Source organism: Triticum aestivum, chromosome 6D, assembly GCF_018294505.1.
Source record: "Triticum aestivum cultivar Chinese Spring chromosome 6D, IWGSC CS RefSeq v2.1, whole genome shotgun sequence".
NCBI classification, from domain to species: Eukaryota; Viridiplantae; Streptophyta; class Magnoliopsida; order Poales; family Poaceae; genus Triticum; species Triticum aestivum.
Genome location: NC_057811.1, coordinates 482,477,300 through 482,496,768, shown reverse-complemented (window position 1 = coordinate 482,496,768; position 19,469 = coordinate 482,477,300). Strand labels below are relative to the sequence as shown.

The following is a 19,469-nucleotide window of genomic DNA, read 5'->3' as shown; positions in this document are numbered from 1 at the left end:
TGGACACCGGAAAGGTTTCGGATGAGTACGGGCATATACCGGAGTACCGGGGGGTTATCAGAACCCCCCGAGGGCTATATGGGCCTACATGGGCTTTAGTGGGAGAGGAGGCGGCCAAGAGGTGGGGGCGCGCCCCCCCAAGCCCAATCCGAATTGAGAAGGGGGCCGGCCCCCCTTTCCTTCCCCTTCCTTCCCCCTCCTATTAGGACTAGGAAAGGGGGGAAACCTACTCCTAGTAGGAGTAGGAATCCCCCCTTGGGGCGCACCATGAGGGCCGGCCGGCCCCTCCTCCCCTCCTTTATATACGGGGGAGGGGGGCACCCTAAAGACACACAAGTTGATTGTTTAGCCGTGTGCGGTGCCCCCTCCACAGATTTCCACCTCGGTCATATCGTTGCAGTGCTTAGGCGAAGCCCTGCGCCGGTAACTTCATCATCACCGTCACCATGCCGTCGTGCTGACGAAACTCTCCCTCAACCTCAGCTGGATCTAGAGTTCGTGGGACGTCACCGAGCTGAACGTGTGCAGATCGCGGAGATGCCGTACCTTCGGTGCTAGGATCGGTAGGATCATGAAGACGCACGACTACATCAACCGCGTTGTCATAACGCTTCCGCTTTCGGTCTACGAGGGTACGTGGACAACACTCTCCCCTCTCGTTGCTATGCATCACCTAGATAGATCTTGCGTGATCGTAGGAATTTTTTTGAAATTACTGCGTTCTCCAACACACGTTGTTTGGGGTATTTGTAGAAAAATCCTTCCAGGATTAGCATTAGATTTAGACACTAGCCGGATGGTTGATCGAAATCTGCAGCAAAGGCACGACACCAACGATAGTGTCCCCGATGGTAGTGGCGCGCCAAAGGAGCTACTGTCTACGGTGGAGACGACACCGCCAGGGGGGCAGGGATGCACTGAATGACTTCTTCCCATGGCGCTTGACCGCGGACGAGCTTGCGTTGGCAGGCATGGCGATGGAGCGGGAGCAGAAAGAAGAGAGTGGGGGAGAAGACCTAAGGACTGGAATGAGAAGGAGAAATGTTTCAGGGGCCATCTTGTATAAATTTCAACCAATAGCCGCAAGAAAACTCCCGTCTGGGCCCTCGTGTCAACGTGGCCCTGGTCAAAGCACCCCGCAAGCAAGTCAGCGACGGTAAGATGGAATTAGAACCTCAGATGAACAATTTAAAAGAATTTATTACTTACTCGCTTATATTTTTTGCAAACGGGTCAGCGACGGTCAGACCGAATTAGAACCTCAGATGAACAACTTAACTTTTTTTACTACTTACTGAAGTATATATGTGCATTTTGAAAGAATTAAAACCCAACCAACACTACAAGCGCACGTAGTACATTTTATTTTACTCAATTGCGCACTCCGCTGTGCCGGCCCTATACCTGCCGCGCCGACGAAAGAGAGAGATCCTAGGTTTCCATCATGAATCGCAGTCGCGGCGGCGGCCGCGGCCGCGGCCGCATGGCCCGCCCCCACCGCCGTCCCGAACCCGCCGCCGCCCGCCCCCACCGCCGTCCAGAAGCCGCCGCCGCCCGCCGCAGGCAGCAACCGGCCGCCTCGCGCTCCACCGTCTGGCCCCACCCCCCAAATCGTCAATCCGCTGCCTGCCGCCGGCGCTCTTGGAGGCCAGGGAGGCGTTCCCTTGCAGCCGCCCGCCTCAGCCAGCATGTCCCCGTCCGGCGCCCCTGCCAGCAATTGGGGTCTCGTTCCCCCGCGGCCGCCCTCCTCAGCTCCGAACAAGACGGTGACGGGGTCCAACACCAAGGGTGGCGTTCCTCCTCTCCGACCTGCCCCTACCAGCAAGATGCTGCCCGCAGCCGGCGCTCTTGGAAATAGCTCTCGTGGCGGCGTTCCCCCTCTCTCGCCTGCGCCCGCCAACAACCAGCTGCCGCCCGCAGCCAGCATTCCTGGAGGCGGCCCCCACGGTGGTGTCCTCCTGCCCTTGACTTCCCCAAGCCCTTCCCATGGCGTCACTGTTTCTGGATCTGGAGGCGGCAACCTGCCCGCATCCCAAGCTGGCGGCCCCCAGGGAGGCATTCTCCTGCCCCAGACTGCCCCAACCCCCTCCCACGGTGGCGGTGTTTCTGGAAGGTGGCGCAGCCCAATCTGGCGGTTCCCAAGCCACCGGCAAAAAAATTAAAAAGTGCAAAAAATGTTCAGATCCGGGGCATATCAAGAAAGATTGTCCTCGATTGCCTTGCTTGCGATGCAGCGGTACTCGGCACACTGTAGCCAACTGCACTACCCCTGCTGGCCCTGTTTGTTTCCGCTGTTCTGATACGGGGCATTACTGGAAGGACTGCATCAGCCAGATTACTTTTAGAAGATGTCCAACGTGTGGCGGTGCTGGTCATGGTGACCCAAATAATCCCAACCATAGTCTAATCTGTGCCAGCCCTCAGATACTTCTCCGGTGTACTTCGTGTCCCAACGGTGGACACCGGCCAAGGGATTGCCCTCAGAGATCCAGTGAGTATGGTGGATGGACGAGTTTTGATGCTTGTCAGATGTGCAGACTTTCTGGACACTCTTTTCGTGATTGCCCGTCTTTGCAGTAGAGTAGAGTGACATCCTGCACATTTCCGTCCGGGCAGTGTGTTGTTCGTTGGTAATTCTGGCATGTGTGGAAAACATTTGATAAGCAACTTATTTTTAGTACCATTGCTGTATTGGGGTTATATAATAAATAAGCTAAATTGTAGTTGCCAATATAGTACTGGAGATGTCATTGCAGAGTTCAGATCAGTCACCTACATTCCATATCTGAAAAGGCTAGGGCGGTCAATTCAAACCATTGCCAAAATGGCCTTTAATATGTCGTGGAACTGTGGAATGCTTGATTTTGTGTTGAATCATCTCTTGTTTCAAGTATATTCTACTGTGTTCGTTACTTAGCTTTTCAGTTTACATTTATCAGTTGTGCATTGTCATTGTTCCATGGTCTCTGAAGCTTGAGGTTATTGTGTGCAAGTGCGAGAAAGTGATGCTTTGATGGAAGGTACTTACATGATTGTTTTTTAATCTATATGATTGATCTTATGTTATCATGGGAACAAGCTCCCGCAAAGCCTATCTTAGATTAGCTAATTCTATGCTGTGCTTCTTCTTTTGACATAGTCAATTGCATTTGCTTATACCAACTCATCTGTGTAAGAAAAACTGAAATTCTAACTTGCACTTGATTATACAGGGATCATGCCTGTTTAGTCAGACTGATGTGCCAACGTGTGATCCTTTTTTAGACTGATGGTACAGGATTACAGGGGCCATACTTGTTTAGACTGTGAAGGCAGCTTTGCAAGAAGCAGCCAAGAAGAACACAGATGAGGTATCCTGATATCAGTACGATCCATTTTATGCTGGCAAGAATTGAAGAAGATCAATCGTGTGTCCGTCGCCACTCCCACGACCGAAGAAGGTTTTTGTGGTAAAGAGAAAAAGTTCAGGGATGTCGGTCAAGATTATCCACTCATCAATGATGTAAAGAAGTGCATAACCTGAAGCTCTCTTCTCCAAGTTTTATGCACTTCGTTTCAAGAATAGGTAGATGCTCTCTGTTCTTGTTATCAGCTGCTGATCAACGCTCCATGGAAACCACGGAGGCTGGTGTTTTGTTGTTTGATCATCTGTTGAGGGAATCTTGACGCCCATGCATAAATGAGAACAATAATACTGCAGTAAAAGGCCACAGTTTCTGGGCATAAACATGCCAGGAAATATGCATGCTTAACTGAATTTTGAATGAGTGTATCAGGCCATAAATCCTCATCTTGGATATTACAGTAAAATGTTACTGCAAAACAAACAACTGATCATCATTTCACCATACACTTAGTCTTTTTTTATAGCTGCCAAGATGCATCACTGCAGGTGGGGTCATCAGAATAACAAAATCAAGAAAATCAGACAAAGCTTGCTGCGTTTCTTCCACACTTCCAATTTCCATTCCCTTTTGCACACATTCTGGTTACATTCTGGTACACAACAGTACTCAAAACTCAAACTACTTTACAGCATACACACACATATAATTTGAGGTGAGGTTTACATGATTTACAAGATTGTGAAACTTCCCGAGCTCTTCACCTCTGCCTGGGTGACAACAATGCTATGGCAGAAAATGATCAATCTGGTCAGCAGATAAATCCGCACATCTACATGTTGTGTTTATGCAGCAACGCTGTTCTTCGTCTCTGATCAGTTGTTCGTATTCTGGAACTCGGTGCCATCCTTAAGATGTCCTGTCGCAGTGGGGCAAAGCCAGCAGAAAACATTTGGGCCCATGATCTGTACAAATAAGTCAAAGGTTCAGATACCTAGGGCACCAACATATGAAATGGTGAATGAAATTGAACTCTGTACACCATGCTAAATTTTCAGCACCAGATTCAAAGGCTTAGAAACTGAAAATTCGATGATGAATTAAAAGTCTGATTGTGTTTTTGTTGTTGGTGCTGCATATATATAGCCGTACCATTTGAATATTCTTCCTCATGCCTTGATCAAACCGATGGCGGTACTTCTGTCCACTCTTTTTTGCAAGCCACTTCGCTCTAACTGCCTCTCGATACTGATGATAAGGTGGCAGTAAATTATCAAACAATGGTAAAGCCACCAAGTCATTATGAGATGAATGCACATCTGGAACAGTAACTTACCTCTATTGTTGTCATGTTATGACATATGAGATAGATATGCCAGCATAACAAAGAACCTATTGTCAAGGACAAGGAGAATAAGACAACACCAGCCAAGATCTGCATTTTTATGATAGATCATTATTTGGTCCTTACAGTATGAAGCCAAACAATAAACAGAATAAATTGATGCAAACTAAAATAGAGAACAAATGTGGCACATGTTTGTTCGCGATGTTACAGCTCAGTTAAAGAATCATACAAGTTCATCTTACTTATACAACTCTGTCATTTGAATGGTTTACAATAACTAGCATATTTGTACTGGTGATACAATCATGTTGTTTAATTTTAATGGTAATGCTCTTGCTAGACCAGAATTGAAGAGTTCCGAAAGCCAAAAAGCTCAAGTTAAGATTCTTCCATCTGTCCTGCAACTAAGTTACCAGAGTCCTTCTGTTATTTTCCATGGTTAATGATCAGTTTCAGTTGAGTTAAAATCCATTACAAAATCACTCTCTCATATAATATAGCCAAGGATATTGTAATCATTTCCATTTGGACCCTGACAGCGTAACCTCCAGCTAAAAAAACACCAATACATGCTGGGCCTGGTGCATCCGTATCGGCTACCTGTACCAGATACGGATTTCATCCCTGATACGCGGTCGATATGTATCGGTCAAGCATCGGTGTTTCAAGCAATAAGAAAAGATTTCAATTCCTGACACGTGGGGATACCTCCCAGATACTTGCCCAATATGGCTCAACCCAGTGTATGTCTCAACCTAGCTATCCTAATACCCCTGTGCGGCGCAACCCCTCCCATCCTCCTGACCTAGACGGATGCCTACCCGCCGGTGGCGGCGAGCCAGCGGTGAGCATGTGTAATGCTCCTGTCCTCATTCCTCCTGACCTCTCACGCAACAACTGCAACAGCAACGGGCTAGCAGCAACTCCAATAAACAGCGACAAGCTGGCGGTGGGCTACTCGCCTCTCCCCCTCTCAAGCTCCACCAGCAGCTCACTGGCGGCGAGATGGTGGTGTACTCCTCACATCCTCTCCATCTGAGGATCCAGCAGCAGGCCAGCATCTTACCGGTGGCAAGCCGGTGGTGGTCCTTACCTCCTCCCCCTCCCAGGCTCCAGGAGCAGTTCACGAGCATTCTCCCTGCATGCTCCCCCTCTCACGGTCGAGCAGTAGCTCGCCGGTGGTGGGCTCCGCCCCTCCCCCTCTCAGGCTCAGGAGCAGCTCGCGGACATGCTCCCTGCATCCTCCCCCTCTCAGGGTCGAGCAGTAGGTCACCGGCGGCAAGCCGATGGTGGACTGCTCGGCTCGCATCAAGGTATGCTCTGGTGCTCCCTCTCCTCTTCCCTCCCCTCTCTCCTACAGATTCCTATCTAATGGCAGCTCTCCTACCTGCAAGCTGCAAACCTCTCCATTTTGGTGTTATTTTGCATGCTATTTCTATGTAATATGCACCTTTGCTATAGGAAAAGAGCAAAACATCAAGCTAATCTGCTGTTCCCAGTAAACAACTATTCCCTCTGTAAAGAAATATAAGAGCATTCAAATCACTACTTTAGTGATCTAAATGCTCTTATATTTCTTTACAGAAGGAGTATTTATCATTATTATTTTTTAAAGTCAAAACGTATCTCCGTATGGGCATTTTTCAGAAATGCCTCTGAATTGGCCCAGTACTGGTATGTGTATCCATATCGGTGCAGACTAGACTTCCAGCACAAGACTAGCGTGATGGTTCCAATGACTGTTAGTACCCTAATCAACCCTTGGGTTTGACTAGTGTATATCATCATAAAGATACAACTGGACGGAAATGTTCTCTGGCCTTCATGAGCAAAAAGCCAAATATTTCTGACATTAGGCATAATAATGCCAATATATAGAGATAAATGAAAATATCTTGCCAATGGATAATGTCATGCTAACTAATATTGAAGGTAACGGGAAGTGATTGCTGACTATATAGTGAGCTTGTAATTCAAAACAATGGTCAGCTCACTTACATGGATAATCTTCACATAATGAATACTAAAGTCATGCTCCGTTCTAAGAAGATCACATACAAATATCACCTGCAATATACTTTGACACGGCCATGAGAAATGTTTGTTGAAAATGTGCCAACTTTTGTTCAATGTAGTAACTTACCGACGAATAAAGGGACCCAATGGTTGCATTCAGGACGCAGATGATAAAGGCTTTGTAATTTGTATAGCCCACACAGTTGTTAATCCAAACACAGTGGTGATCCTGACATTAAAACCATACCCGGGCATTTTCAGCACAACTTCATTCCACAACTAACAGAATGAACATAGATAGCCACACCTACCATTTTCAGAATACACCTTTTGCAGACCTTACAATGGTGGGTTCGGGCAGGCTTGTGGATGCAACACTTGTCACAATACCTTGATTTCAGTCCCTGTTGTGACCAAATATCAAAGCTTTATCAGGGAGCTCTCCAATATTCAGTTATTGTGTGCTCCTAAACTTTATTTGTAGCAACAACTACTAGCAGCTCTAAGAATAGATGAAATCAAGAAGAGAAAAAACCCAATGGATTCACATTTAGCTCAACGTGATCGATCCACAGATAGCTGATCTACTGTGATATGAACTAGGTGTCAGGTTGAATTCACTACAGAAAATTCTACGTCTATTTAAACTTGGAGACGCTGCAATTGAATCAAGAACCTAAATTCCAAGGAAATCTAACAGGAGGACTAAGGAGAAGGCGAGAGAGATCTGGGACCTGTCCCTGCGGGTCCTCGGCGTCGGGGGAGAAGGCAGAGGGCACGGATCCGGGATCGGCGGCCGCGGCGCAGAGGAAGGAGAAGAAGCAGGCGGCGAGGAGGAGGGAGAAGGCGGCCGCGTGGGCGGCGCCGGCCGTCGTGCCGAGGCCGAGCCAGTGGTCCAGCAAGACGAACACCGTGTAGTAGTACACTAGCGCCATCAAGGAGACGGCCGCCACGAGGGCTGGGGAGGTCGCGGCCGCCGCCACCGCCGCGGCGACGCCCCTCCTGCGCGCCATCTCCGGCGATGTCGGGCGCTTCGTCCCCTTGCTTCTCGGTCTCGGGCCCTTCCCGAGCTTCCCTCAGGCCTCTATTCTTAATATTTGGGCTTGGCCTCCACCATAAACACTACTGGGCTGCTTAATCTCCTTTAGTGGGCCTTTTAATGTAGGTCCTTGATGGGCGACAGATATTATCTCTATCTCTTCTCTACGACTTTACAAAAGAATGCAAGGTTCATTCTTTCCACCACCCCTTCATCCAATCTTCCCCGTATGATAATCAATCACCTCGATTAAATGACATTCAATCACCTTCATTTACTTCTCTTATGCACTAATTCTACTTCAATTCTTTTTTACCAAACTTCTCATCAAAATCTAAGATAAATCACGAGCAGGATTTGATAAAAAAAGTTATTTACACAATGGCATAAATAAATACAGGTATATCACGAGCTAATTTAATGGATTATTTGTTGCAGCACACACGGATTGTCCTAGGGATTTGAAAAACAAATAGTCAAATCATCTTAGTTCCAACCAATTTTTGCTAGCAAACGGTCAAAGGTGATATCCTCGATGCCATCAACCAACGTTTTTGTCTGGTTGGGAGCTTGATGCACCACCTCAACCAGGCGTTCCTAGTGCTATTGAAGAAAAAAGACGCTACTACAGATATTTCAGATTTCTGGCCTATCAGTTTGGTGCATAGCCTTCCCAAGCTCCTGGCTAAACTACTCGCGAAAGAGAGCCCCTATTTGGCATGCTATGCACTGGCGAATGAGCTAGTACGCACCCGCTTCCCCACGTGCCCTTTTGGGCTGGACCACATGCGGGTGCATGTTTTTATCCTTTTTTATTTTTGTTTTGCTTTTCTATCCCATAAATAATTTTAATTTCAAAAAACTTCAAAATTTAAAAAATAATTGTGAATTTTAAAAAACATTCAAGAAATCATAAAATGTTTGCGCATTCAAAAAATGTTCGTGTTTCTAAAATATATTTGTATATTCCAAAAAGTTCATGATTTCTAAATAGAATTTCAGAAGATAAAATATGTCCATGATTTTGGATTTTTAAGAAAATATTTTTGTATTAAAAAATATTCATGAATTTTAAAAATGTCTATGAATTCAAAAATGTTCATCATTGTTTTAAAATATTCACAAATACAAAAAATGTTTTTAAATTACAAAAAAGGCTCGTCAATTCAAAAAATGGTCGCTGATTCAGAAAAAGTTTGTCAAAACTATTTGTGAATTTCAAAAAGTGCTCCCCGATTTCAACAGTTGTTTCTCGATTCAGAAAAAAATTCACCGATTAAAAAAATATTCATGAGTTTCATAAGAAAATGTGCACAATTATAAACATGTTTGTGAATTTGCAAAAAAAATGTTCGCTAATTCAAAAAATTGTTCATGATTGGAAAAAAATCACGAATTTGTAAACATTGTTCATGAGTTTGGATGTTTTTCAGGATTTCTTCAAAATATTCATGAATCCAAAAATACTTCATGATTTTATAAATGTTCACGAATTTGCAAACAATGTTCGCGATTTTCAAAAATTCAGAAAAATGCTCGTGAATATGGAAAAAGAAAAAAGGCGAAAATGAAAAAAGCAGAAAAAATGAAAGAAAAAAATCCCAAAAAATAGGAAACCGGAAAGAGCTAATGGGCCAGCCTAAAGTGTATGTAGCGGCAGCGCGGGGTGGGGGTGGTACACGCTCAGGTGCTAACTGGTGACCTACGCGCCAAATTGGATTCCCTATCGCGCCTCGCCTTCCCGGGCTCATTAAACACTTTAACAGTCGCGGCATGGGCGCTCGTTGGGCGTGTACACCTGGCGGTTTTACTGTGTCGAGTTTACCGAACGAGAGAAGCAGAAAAAGAAAATAGAGGTGAAACCCTAAACCGGCTAGCGACCGACTCCACTTCCCCCTCTTTCTCTCCCCCACCTTTTCCTCCCTCGCACAGCCGCCGCCACCCTCCATCACCACGTCTCCAAGCCAGCGCCGCTGTCGCCAGAGGAAAAGAGCAGGGGAACACGCAGCCATCTATCCCGTGCATCGTCTCTCCCTCTACTTGAGGACTTGCGGCGAAGAAGTCGCCGGAGGCGGAGCTCGACCGGGACGACGGCAGCCAGAGGACGTCAAGGCCCCGCCGGAGGAGGAGCCTGGCTGGAGGATAGTGTGGTGCAGCCGTGCAGGGTGCCTCACCACCATCGTCGTCCTTGCCACCGCGGGCGCCACTGAGGCCAGCCTCTCCTTCACACACAGGTACTACCTTCCTCCTCTCCCTGCCCTCACTCTCTTCCCATACCCGCATCTAGATGTAGATGAGACCCTGGCTTGAAGCGACGTGTGGCAGATTCTTTGATCGTTTTATGTTAAGATCTTGCCCCCATCCCTGAACTTATTGATTTTGTAAGGTTCTTGCAGATCGTAGGGCTTGATGTGTGCTGCAATTTATTTGGCATTATGAACTAGCATGACGAATGGATCTGGGGGGATGGATTTAACAATCACTGGAGATGGATGCTGCCTTTGTGCAGTACCCCTACTAGCAATCAAATGGATTTGGGATAAGGGATTTGGAATTGTGAATGTGAGCAACCAAGCAATCAGGTGAGAATAGCTTCGTGTGGCTCTTTATTTTTCGAACTCTGCAGCTCACAGGGAAGTGTGGAAGTTTTCTCTGTTACTCAGTGTTATTTATTTCTTCAGTTTATCAATTTATCTTCAGTCATATCCAGTGTTATTTCTTCAGTTTATCAATTTTTCTTCAGTCATATTCAGTGTTATTTGTTCAGTCATATGTCATATTCAGTGTAAATTATTTAGTCATACTCAGTGTTATTTCTTCAGCCATATTCAGTGTTCCTCTCAGTCCCCTTAGTCTTTTGGCCTATCGGTTTGTTCTTTCATTTCCGAAGGCTATCCTCTCTGCATCCCCGTGTTGGCCCAACACGAACGCTTCTTTGTACACAGGCTTTTCATCCGCCCGTTTTTGTGAAGGAGGTTTGCAGAAACAACAATATTGCAAAGCTTCACCGTCTCTGCAACACCAATATCCCTAAGGTACTTCTGCACTATCTTGACTGAACCTCAAGTTTTTTATAGTCAGCCTGCGTTCCTCGTCATTTGGTGGGGATGATAATTTCTGAGATTTTACTACTACTTGTGTGATTACGAGATTGATGTCGATCTGTTAGAGCTACATGTTGAATGGGGTGAAGAGGTCTACAAGGCTGCAGTGAATTGTTTGGTGGAAATCGAAGAATGTGGCATGCTGGCGGACAGAATCATCATACCCGAGATTTGAAATTACAAGGAGGATAGGAAGGCCACTTCCAGTGGAAGTGTTGAGTACATGTGCATGCAAGTGAAGCGTCTGAGAGGTGTGAAAGCCAGGGCGATCGGTATGACCTTACGAGCTTAACATGCGCTTACAAGAAAGACTCTTCTGCTTCTTATAGATTGTCCTATGATTTTTTGCTAGAATCTTTTTGTGGATAATTTAGAACTGAAACATTAGTACCTATTGGAACGCCATAATGGTATTCATAGATTTTGATACTTGTGAGAAATGGCAATGCATACTATTTAACGATGTGGCTACGGTTTAAAATTTAGTTGGCTTGCTACAAGCACTGTGTTAAATAATGCACAGTTGTGTGATGTCGATTATTGTGATGATAATTTCCTGTCTGTTATAACTGCAGGTTGATGGTTATGGTATAAACTCAATTGCTAATATATTTTTTACTGGTTTTGGTTACAAGTCTCGTGAAGAACTAAGGTTTCCAGCAGAAAAAACTAAGAGCATTATGGTTTTCCCTTCCCAACAATGATGTATACACCAGAACTCGTATATATGGACCTTTGCCAAGGATATTCATTTCTGAACTTATTGTAGATTAGCTGAGTGCTCCGAGCCAGGTGATGCTCGACGATTTACTTAATTCTTTCAATTTGTTTGTTCAAGATATTAGTAGGATGGACAAATATTCATTCATAGTATGCGTGTAGGGCCGAAGGCATTTTAGACATACCTCATAACACTTATGTATGGCCGCAGAAGACTGCTGAAACATATCACTATAGAAAAAAATGCTTTCTGAAAATCATTTCTCTTTAGGTTACTTCCGTAGTTCTGTTAGAGTAAATACTCAGGTTACTTCTGTAGTTCCGTTGAAGTAAATAGTCAGAGATATTTACTTCTGTAGTTCTCTTTAGGTTACTTCTGTAGTTCTATCAAGAGTAGGTTCTATTAACACATCGATTTAACAGCAATCATCAGTTCAGTGTGTGATGTTGGGCCGTAGTTTTCCTGCAACAGCATACACAGCCGGCGAGACTTTTTCTGCTAGGGATTTACAAGGTATGACATGTGGAGAGGGTGCTTCCAATTAGTAATTCAAACTCTGGAAAACAAAAAATTCTCACATTATTACAAAAAGTGTTGCTGAATCACGACAATTTATAAGCACATACTGAGGGTACTGAACCACATGTTAGTAGCGATCGTCAATTGTGAAGACTTGATGATTATCATATATAACCAAATTTTGCTAGCCCGCCTGTCGTATGTTTGTTTTACCAACATATAGCTGTATGTATGCACTTCTGTTTTTCTCATCCTTCCTCTCCTTAATTTCAGTGATTGCTGAATAATATTTGTTCTGATGGTCTAATAGTTTTTTCTGCTTAGGCACAGATATGGTGCAATCTGCTGCTATCCTCCTCTTGATACCTAAGATTTTTTTCCTATGAGGCCGGTTACTATTTAAGCATAATCAGGGTGAACCTAATAAATTTATGATAACTCTGAAGTTTAATATGTGTTTACGTGCCTGCCTAAGAGTATCATGCCAATTGCTTGAGCAGCGCGCAATGGTAATTATTCTCCTAAGATGATGCTGAGTTTCAGCAATGTAGACCCATTTGTTCATTTCCAATCTTTGGTGCTTTTGCAGATATGTAATGCTGTTGCAATTGCTGAGATAATGGATGCAACACTAATTTTACCAGTTCTGAAGCAGGACCATATGAAAAGACCAGACGTAAGTGCTATTTTCTCTTGTAAAAACTTGTTTTACTTGTCTGTCTCCCACTGGTATACATGTCTTTAATTGATAGTTTATTACACAGAGTTTGCTTTACTTATTTTTTTTTAAATCGTGATGAACTACAAATAGTGTCCTACTAGAATATTGGGAAAATGAAAATGAGTGGTGGTTATTCACTTATTGTAGCATAATCACGGTTAGACTGAGTTTTTCTGCATGCGTGTGATACCAATATACTTCTAATATTGGTACTGGGTTCTTCTTAAGGATTATTTTCTTCTCATACTACCGCTGGAATGATCAAAATATGTGCCCTAAAAGCCACTGTTCTTCATGATTATATCGTTGTAATCGGATATTATATAGAGATTAAGACTGCATATCGAAGTCATTTTATAAGATTTTAAGTTCCATCTCTAAGGAAAAATTGCAATATCATGTTTAATAGGTCTATAGTTTTCTTACTCCTGTACTGGGTGTTGAATAATGAACTAACTGATATTTGATGTAATGTAGAATCTTAATTATCATAGTTGCAGTATCAGATTATCTTTCTCTGTTAATACATTGTTTTCGCCATTAGTACATTGATTGTGAAGAACATATGCCTTCTCTGCAGAAGATCATTCTTTCTACCACCTTATAACTAGATCACTGATGTATCTAATCTAGATGGATCATTCAAATAGGTGCACGATCCATACAATGGTTTTCATGGTCATTCAAGTCGAGCGCCGAGACACTCGAGGTGATGAGGTAGAGTTCGGTGCTTCTGCTGGTGCATACATAGGTTTTGGTACGATAGCTATTTAGCTAATTATTTGTTCTATCTCATAAGTGGAATGATCAATTGGCTTTGACTGTAAATTAATAAACAGACACAACGAACTAGCTGAGTACCTACGTAGCTAATCATTGATCTTGTCTTGGGTGAAAGGGTGTCGTTTGTTAATTCAGAGACTGACTAAAAGGTAACCCATACGGCTTTATTTGTTTACTTCCCTTCTAAACCCTTATTTACTTGGCTTATGTTGATGATATTTCTAATCTTTGCAGGTATACTCAACTGCATCTTAGTTTTGTGCTCCTGCATATTGTTATTGTGTTTATTCCTATCAGCTAATATAAATATCATAACTCTCAAAGTTTTCATTATTAGTTTTTTTACAGATTCCTGAAGCTTTACGTGCTGGATTCTCCGATGTAATTGAAGTAGCTCAACATAGTTACATTGTCATGGTAGTAATCTTTGCCTGTTGTTGACTTAAGAGAGCTAGCTGTTTGCTAGAATATATTAAACTGCTAATTTTACACCTATTTATGTACATGTCATCATAGGAATTTCAGAACCAGTTTTGTTTTATGAAAATGCTAGCCCTTTCATAGTATAGAAATATTTTCACGAATTATAATGGCAAATTATTTTTCTTGTTTTCACGAGTAATAATGCCAAATGCTTTCCTTATGGTATTCATTAGTTAAGGCACTGCGTTTCGGATCGACGACGCTTCATACATGGGTGGGGTTGGCAGTTTTGAGCCACTTAATTTACGGGTGGCGATTGCTGTCACCGTTGTTTAATACCAAATATATTATCTGTCTGGCTAGATTTTTATTTGTGTTTGTGTCACAGGCTGCTAAGAATGTTCTAGCTGCTGCGGCGGCGACACCGTCAGTTCCTGCTTTCAGGGCACCCTACTGCAAATACACCTTCTGGATCGGGTATGTATCATATGGCATCGTCCTCGCACCGTGGCGCGCTGCGCCGGAGACATGGACGAGGTTGAGCAGTATGTGCCTTCGTCCTCTTCTCTCAGAGTGTGGGGCCGAGGATAAGGACGAGGAGAAGAAATATGTGGCATCTTCATTGTTGTCCTCTTGGCGCGCGGTGCTGGAGAGACAGAAAAGGAGGCCGAGAGCTGGAAGTGCGCCATATTGTAGTGTTTTGTTTGATGGGGAAATATCTTTGTATGCCAGCATATATTGTAGTGGTTTGTTTGATGGGAACTACCTTTGTATGCCTGCATATTTTGCTTAGGTATTGATGATTCCATGCTAAATTTGTACAAGATACCAAAAAAATAAATTGTGAGTGCAACAACTATTAGTTAGTTGCACCAAGTTAAATTCATACAACTGTGTTACACAGATCTGAAAATGCAAATAAAAATGTGTGTGTACATTAGTACAGATAAGAAAGGGAAAGGGACGCACCCCACCTGGTACCGCTCCAACTCCCTCTCAGGCGGCGCACCATAGTATTGAAGCGTTCTTACTAGGCTCATGGAGTCATGGGTCTAATAATGTTTCTTAAGGGTCATGGCCTTAATGGGTTAGGTTGTATAGTTTTTTGAGAAGACGTTAGGTTGTATAATTCAATGTTAGTAGCGACAAGAACATGCGCAAGTTGATTCAACTATTGATAATATTAGCTTTTCCACCTTGGAGAAGATTAATTATGAACATGAAATTGAGAATTTCATTTCAAAGTACAAGAAAGATGATGCTTTTCACTGTAACATGAGGAGCACTTTAACATTACTACTATTTTAACATTATTATTTGTATTACTAAATATTGTAAGAAATAACATGCATTTTGAAGCTATATAACGAAACGAAGATATGCTTGTGTTATCTAATATTCTAATTATTGGGCCTCATTTTACATTTCGCATCGGGGCCTCAAAATTCTGGAGATGGCCCTATATCCATCAACCAAGTCGCGTTTACGAAGGGTCACTCGCCCCAGGATAACTGCTCTCTGGTCCAGTAGATGGTGAAACTGCCACATCAGAAGCAGATCCCTTCCCTCCTCCTTAAACTCAATATTTCGAGGGCATTTGATTCCGTTGCCTAGCCCTTCCTCTTGGTTATCCTTCTCCATCGAGGGTTAGATGGACTAACTTGATCACATGCTACTGCGTACCACCTCTTCTCGAGTGTTGATAATGGAAGCCCATCGGACCCGATCGTGATGGAAATATGCCCAAGAGGCATAATAAAATGGTTATTATTATATTTCCATAATCATGATAAAGGTTTATTATTCATGCTAGAATTGTATTCACCGGAAACTAAAATACATGTGTGGATACATAAACAATTACTGTGTCCCTAGTGAGCCTCTACTAGACTAGCTCGTTGATCAAAGATGGTTAAGGTTTCCTAACCATAGACATGAGTTGTCATTTGATAACGGGATCACATCATTAGGAGAATGATGTGATGGACAAGATCCATCCGTTAGCTTAGCATTTGATCGTTCAGTTTATTGCTACTGCTTTCTTAATGTCAAATACATGTTCCTTCGACCATGAGATCATGCAACTCCCGGATACCGGAGGAATACCTTATGTGCTATCAAACGTCACAACGTAACTGGGTGATCATAAAGATGCTCTACAGGTATCTCCGAAGGTGTCTGTTGAGTTGGCGTGAATCGAGATTGGGATTTGTCACTCCGTGTATCGGAGAGGTATCTCTGGGCCCTCTCGGTAATACACATCACAAGAAGCTTGCAAGCAAAGTGACTAAGGAGTTAGTTGCAAGATGATGTATTACGGAACGAGTAAAGAGACTTGCCGGTAACGAGATTGAACTAGGTATAGAGATACCGACGATCGAATCTCAGGCAAGTAACATACCGACAAACAAAGGGAATTACGTATGTTGTCATAAAGGTTCAACCGATAAAAGATCTTCGTGGAATATGTAGGAATCAATATGGGCATCCAGGTCCCGCTATTGGTTATTGACCGGAGAGGTGTCTCAGTCATGACTACATAATTCCCGAACCCGCAGGGTCGCACGCTTAACGTTCGTTGACGCTAGAGTAGTATTGGGATATTTGATGAGTGGTACCCCAATGTCGTTCGGAGTCCCGGATGAGATCCCGGACATCACGAGGAGTCTCGGAATGGTCGAGAGGTAAAGATTTATATATGGGAAGTCATATTTTGGGTTCCAGAAAAAGGTGCACTTCTTTCGGTATTGTACCGGGAAGCTTCCAGAAGGTTCTGGAGGATTCCGGAGGGGTCCGGAAGTCCACAAGTGGGTACACCATGACCCAAGGGCTAGCATGGGCTGCGGGGAGGTTCCCTGGCCTTATTGGGCTAGGTGCACCAATTCCTCAAAAGCCCATGTGGCTAGGGATGGGAAAAAAGGAAGGAGTCCTAATAGGAATAGGATTGGACTTGGAGACCAAGTCCTCTCCCCCCTTGGCTGCGCCCTAGGGTTTGGAGGGGCTGTTCCCCACGCCCCTCCACCTATATATAGAGAGGAGGGGGCGCCCCAAGCGGATACATCAAGCCCTTGGCGCCCCTCTCTCTCCCGTTACTCCGTAGTTCCACCGCCTCGTCCCGGCGACGCTTAGCGAAGCGCTGTCGGTGCTCCACCACCACCATCACCACCACACCGTCGTGTTGGTTGTGATCCCATCTACTTCTCCTCTCCCACTTGCTGGATCAAGAAGGAGGAGACGTCATCGAGCCGCACGTGTGCTAAACTCTGAGGTGCCATCCGTTTGGTACTAGATCGGTTGAATCGTGATGGGATCACGAAGAGTACGACTACATCAACCGCGTGATAAACGCTTCCACTTAGCGATCTACAAGGGTATGTAGATGCTCTCCCCCTCTCGTAGCTATGCATATCCATGGATAGATATTGCGTGTGCGTAGAATTTTTTTGTTTTCCATGCAATGTTCCCCAACAGTGGCATCATGAGCCAGGTCTATGTGTAGATGATATGCACGAGTAGAACACAAAGGAGTTGTGGGCGGTGATGGTCATACTGCTTACCACCAATGTCTTATTTTGATTCGGCGGCATTGTGGGATGAAGCGGCCCGGACCAACCTTACATGTCCACGTACATGAGACCGGTTCCACCGACTGACATGCAACTTGTTTTGCATAAAGGTGGCTGGCGGGTGTCTGTTTCTCCGACTTTAGTTGAATCTAATTTGACTACGGACGGTCCTTGAAGAAGATTAAAACAGCAAACTTGATAATCACCGTTGTGGTTTTGCGTAGGTAAGAACGGTTCTTGCTAGTTTCCCGTAGCATCCACGTAAAACTTGCAACAACAAAGTAGAGGATGTCTAACTTGTTTTTGCAGGGTATGTTGTGATGTGATATGGTCAAGACGTGATGAGATATACGTTGTTGTATGAGATGATCATGTTTTATAATATCGACAACCGGCGGGAGCCTTAGGTTGTCTCCTAATTATTGTATGAAATGCAAGCGCCATGTAATTGTTTTACTTTATCGCTATGCGTTAGCAATAGTTGTAGAAGTAATAGTTGGCGAGATGACCCCGACGCAACGATGGAGATCAAGGTGTCGAGCCGGTGACGATGGAGATCATGACGATGCTTTGAAGATGGAGATCAAAAGCACAAGATGATGATGGCCATATCCTGTCACATATTTTGATTGCATGTGATGTTTATCCTTTATGCATCTTATTTTGCTTGGAACGACGTTAGCATTATAAGATGATCCCTTCACTAAATTTGAAGATAAAAGTGTTCTCCCCGAGTATGCACCATTGCTAAAGTTCGTCGTTTCGAAGCACCTCGTGATGATCGGGTGTGATAGACTCTACGTTCACATACAACGGGTGTAAGCCAGATTTACATACGCGGAATACTTGGGTTAAACTTGACGAGCCTAGCATGTACAGACATGGTCTTGGAACACTGGAGACCGAAAGGTCGAACATGAGTCATATAGTAGATGTGATCAACATGAAGATGTTCACCATTGATGACTACCCCATCTCACGTGATGATCGGACATGGGTTAGTTGATTTGGATCATGTATCACTTACACAACTTGAGGGATGTTGATTTAAGTGGGAGTTCATTTGTAATTGATTAATTGAACTAAGATTTATCATGAACATAGTCAAAATGTCTTTGCAAAGTATGTTGTAGTTCAATAGCTCGCGATGTAGCGTCCCTGTTTTTTGATACGTTCCTAGAGAAAACTAAGTTGAAAGTTGATGGTAGCAATAATGCGGACTGCGGTCCGTTATCTGAGGATTATCCTCATTGCTGCACAGAAGAATTATCTCCTTGATGCACCGCTATGTGACAGACCTGTTGCACGAGCTGATGCAGACGTTATGAAAGTTAGGCAAAGCTCGATCTGTTGACTACTTGATAGTTTAGTGCGCCATGCTTTACGGCTTAGAATCGGGGCTCCAAAGACGTTTTGAACGCCATGGAACATATGAGATGTTCCAAGAGCTGAAATTGGTATTTCAGGCTCATGCCAGTGTTGAGAGGTATGAGACCTCTCCCAAGTACTTTGCCTATAAGATGGAGGAGAATAACTCAACCAATGAGCATGTGCTCAGAATGTTTGGGTACTACAATCGCTTGAATCAAGTGGGAGTTAATCTTCCAGATAAGATAGTGATTGACAGCATTCTCCAGTCACTATCACCAAGCTACTAGAGCTTCGTGATGAACTATAATATGCAAGGGATGATGAAAATGATTCCCGAGCTCTTCGCGATGCTGAAATCAGCGGAGGTAGAAATCAAGAAGGAGCATTGATACGTCTCCAACGTATCTATAATTTTTTATTGTTCCATGTTGTTATATTATCATTCTTGGATGTTTTACAATCATTTTATATCATTTTTTGGTACTAACCTATTGACATAGTGCCCAGTGCCAGT

At 43.9% G+C, this 19,469-nt stretch overlaps 2 protein-coding genes across 39 annotated transcripts; one reads left to right on the top strand and one right to left on the bottom strand.

Moving 5' to 3' along the window:
* Positions 1–3,939: 3,939 nt before the first annotated feature.
* Positions 3,940–7,775, bottom strand: LOC123146187 (probable protein S-acyltransferase 15). Its single transcript, XM_044565790.1, has 7 exons — positions 7,443–7,775; positions 7,020–7,112; positions 6,836–6,937; positions 6,691–6,759; positions 4,681–4,779; positions 4,497–4,592; positions 3,940–4,309 (listed from the first exon to the last, which is right to left on the bottom strand). Exons 1-7 carry the CDS (start codon positions 7,719–7,721, stop codon positions 4,220–4,222), a joined length of 828 nt encoding a protein of 275 aa, XP_044421725.1. The 5' UTR covers positions 7,722–7,775; the 3' UTR covers positions 3,940–4,219.
* Positions 7,776–9,570: 1,795 nt separating this feature from the next.
* Positions 9,571–14,921, top strand: LOC123146184 (uncharacterized). Of its 38 annotated transcripts, XM_044565783.1 has the most exons (10): positions 9,574–9,981; positions 10,144–10,329; positions 10,693–11,123; positions 11,427–11,643; positions 11,995–12,085; positions 12,416–12,600; positions 12,681–12,767; positions 13,446–13,529; positions 13,944–14,012; positions 14,407–14,921. In XM_044565783.1, exons 6-10 carry the CDS (start codon positions 12,523–12,525, stop codon positions 14,809–14,811), a joined length of 723 nt encoding a protein of 240 aa, XP_044421718.1. In that variant the 5' UTR covers positions 9,574–9,981; positions 10,144–10,329; positions 10,693–11,123; positions 11,427–11,643; positions 11,995–12,085; positions 12,416–12,522; the 3' UTR covers positions 14,812–14,921. The 38 variants fall into 38 exon arrangements, 13 of the variants coding, with proteins under 13 accessions (XP_044421713.1, XP_044421714.1, XP_044421722.1 ...); XM_044565784.1 differs by lacking the exon at positions 11,995–12,085 and having other exon boundaries at positions 9,573–9,981; positions 11,487–11,643; XM_044565788.1 differs by having other exon boundaries at positions 9,573–9,981; positions 11,427–12,600; positions 14,407–14,495; positions 14,591–14,921.
* Positions 14,922–19,469: the final 4,548 nt, after the last annotated feature.